A 3,345-nucleotide genomic window follows, 5' to 3' on the forward strand; every position below is an offset into this window, starting at 1 on the left:
TAGTTTCTTAAAACCAATATCTGAAGATAGAAAATTTAGATTTATTAAATTAAAGAATAATATTGAATGTTTTTTAATTTCAGATAGTCAATCTCAAGAATCAGCTGCAGCTTTAAGTGTTGGGGTAGGAAGTTCTATGGACCCAAAATCAATACCTGGTTTAGCTCACTTTTTAGAACATATGTTATTTCTTGGAACAGATAAATTCCCAGTTGAAAATGAATATTTTCGTTATTTGAATGATCATGGAGGATATTCAAATGCTGAAACATATGATGATCAAACAGTATATTACTTTTCTATAGAGCCTACATATTTAGATGGTGCATTAGAACGTTTTAGTGAATTTTTTAAATCACCTAGATTTAATGAATCATGCTTAGATAGAGAATTAAATGCAGTTGATAATGAATTTGGATCACTTCTTAATTCAGATATATGGCGTATAGAACAGGTTGTAAAATATTTATCAAATTCAACTCATGTTTCTAATAAATTTATTGTTGGTAATAAAGAAACTTTAGAGATAAATCCAAAATTAATGGGAATTAATGTACGTGATGAATTAATAAGATTTTATACAAATTATTACAGTTCTAATATAATGAAGCTTGCAATTATTGGAAATGAATCTTTATCTGAACTTGAAGATATTGTAATAAAATATTTTTCAGATATTAAAGACAAAAATATAAAATTGATGGATAGAGATGAAACAAATCCATTAAATACATTAATTGGTTATTTATTAAGAATAAAATCTATTAATGTTCAAACTACATTATCAATAATATTCCCAATAACTTATCAAATACCTTTAAATGAATATGATCCATCTTATTATATAACAGAGATGTTAAATAGTAAAACAGAAGATAGTTTATTTGAATATATAAAGTTAAAAGGATGGGCTGATAGATTATCTGTTAGTTGTTCATCTTATAAATCTGGTTTTTCATATCTTTTAATTGAAACTAATTTAACAAATGAGGGTAAGGATAATTTAATTCCAATTATTAATGCAATATTTTATACTATCAAATTATTAAAAAAATCAAAATTAGATATTAATTTCTTTAAACAATTACAGCAAATTACAGATATTGATTTTAAATATTCATCACAAAAATCTGCTGTATCATTAATTCATAATATAGTATATTATTCACAATATTATCAATGTAAACCTGAAGAGATACTTAAAGTTAATTATTTATTAAAGGAAATGAAGATTAATTATATAAAGGAAATTTTGGACTTATTAGAACCAAATAATATGTTCATTATTTTAAGCCAACCCAATTTTGATACTTTGAAATATAATCAAATATTTAATAATGAAGTCATATTAAATAATACAAATGATAATGAAGGAATTCATGAAGAACAATATGAAATATTCTTAAAAGAGAAATATTTTGGGACTGAATATAATTTACAAGAGATACCTAAATGTTTTATTAATAAATTACATCATATTAATTCATCTGTAATATTAGATGGGATGGATATCAAATTGCCATCTTATAATAAATATATACCAACAGATTTTACTATATATTATCCAATAATAGAACCACAGGAATATCCTATGACTTTATTTAATTCACTTCAAGAATTTATCAAATATAATCAAATTGGTATACTTAGTAATCAAAATGAATATAATGATTTAAATGTAACGGATAAGATACCAGATATATTAGGATCTATATATTATATTCCAGCTCATAATATTTCTGTCCCGAAAAGTTTAATAAATATTAGGTTAATATTTCCTAATATTAATAATATTGGAGATATAATTTCAGATGTTCCATATGAATTTATAAATAATCTATCAAAATATAAAATTGTAATTTTATCTCAATTACTTTCATTATCACTGCAACTTTCACTAAGTTCAATATTAAGTCTATCTAATAAGGTTGGAACTACAGTACTTATCAATAGTTTATTTTCATATAATTATGATGGAACACCATATGGTATGGAAATATTTATTGATGGCTTCTCTCATAAAATTCCATTAATATTATATGAATTTGCTCACAACTTAAACAATTCTAGTGAATTTATTAAAAAATATTTTAATCATGCATACGACTTTTTAATGAAATCATTAAATAATAAAATATTGCACTCAAAGCCATATAAACAATGTTTAATGTTTAATTTTGGAATATTTACTAAGGATTATATTACACCAAATAAATTATTAGAAGAATTAACTAATATAAAATATCAAGATATTATACATTTCTCAAAGATTATTTCTAAATATAGTAAACTCGATGGTATTATTGTAGGTAATTATACTCCAAGATATTCTGTAGCTATAATTAAGAAATTCCTTGAGATAATTGGAAATGTAAATTATTTAAATCAAATTCCAGATATGAACTTTACATCTGATATTGATTTGTTAATATATAAGGAGAAACAAAATTTAGATAAATTATCTAATAATACATTATTAAATAGAAGTGGTCAAACCAAAGAAAATATGAATACAAACAAAATAACAAGTAAATCTGCAAATATACATATGGAGAACCATTTATTAAATTACAATCTATTAAATGATACAAATGTTAAGGATACATTAATTTCAACTGAGATTTCGAATAATAAATTACCAATTTTTGTAAATATGTATGAAATGTTAGATATATATTCATTACCAGGGAAATATAAAAATTTTTATTATTTTAATAAATGTACTGATCTAGAAGATTTAAACAGTGCTGTAACATTAATATTACCTATTACCTATTGTACAGTATCAAATATATCATTAGGTTTAGTTGATATTTTGTTCAGTGAAAAATTTTTCAGTGATTTACGTACAAAACAACAATTAGGTTACATTGTTAATTCTAGTCCTGGTAATTTTGGAAATATTATATTATACTATTTATTTACTGTTCAGTCATCTCAATATGATGTAAAGTATATTACAGAGAGAATTCTTGATTTCTATGAAAATAAATTTATTATTCGTAATATTGATATGGAATCTTTTGAATTGGCTAGAAAGTCAATTATATCTCAATTGAAAATACCTCCAAGATCTTTAGGAGAAATTAAATCAATATATTTATCTGGAATTGTGATGAAGAGATTCGATTTTAACTGGAAAGAAATAAGAATCAATTATTTACAGAATTTAAAATATGAGGAATTTATTGAATGGTTTAATAAAACATTTTCAAACTCTCCAAAATTATTAACAGCAGTTCAATCACAAAATATAAATAAGGAAAAATTATCTATTGAAGAAATTGAAAATTATATACCAGATGGTTTTATAAAATTAAATGATACACAAGAATTATTTAAACT

The 3,345-nt window shown here is 22.5% G+C and overlaps 1 protein-coding gene across 1 annotated transcript; it reads left to right on the forward strand.

The window, feature by feature from the left end:
* Positions 1-136: 136 nt before the first annotated feature.
* Positions 137-3,314, forward strand: cand_026930 (peptidase M16 inactive domain-containing protein; the record flags this gene model as incomplete). The annotated part of the gene is made up of 2 exons (XM_067212921.1): positions 137-3,195; positions 3,263-3,314. The coding sequence occupies 2 exons, from the start codon at positions 137-139 to the stop codon at positions 3,312-3,314; spliced, it is 3,111 nt and encodes a 1,036-aa protein (XP_067068259.1).
* Between the last annotated feature and the right edge of the window lie 31 nt (positions 3,315-3,345).

This window comes from Cryptosporidium andersoni (assembly GCF_001865355.1).
Source record: "Cryptosporidium andersoni isolate 30847 chromosome Unknown contig_119, whole genome shotgun sequence".
NCBI classification, from domain to species: Eukaryota; Apicomplexa; class Conoidasida; order Eucoccidiorida; family Cryptosporidiidae; genus Cryptosporidium; species Cryptosporidium andersoni.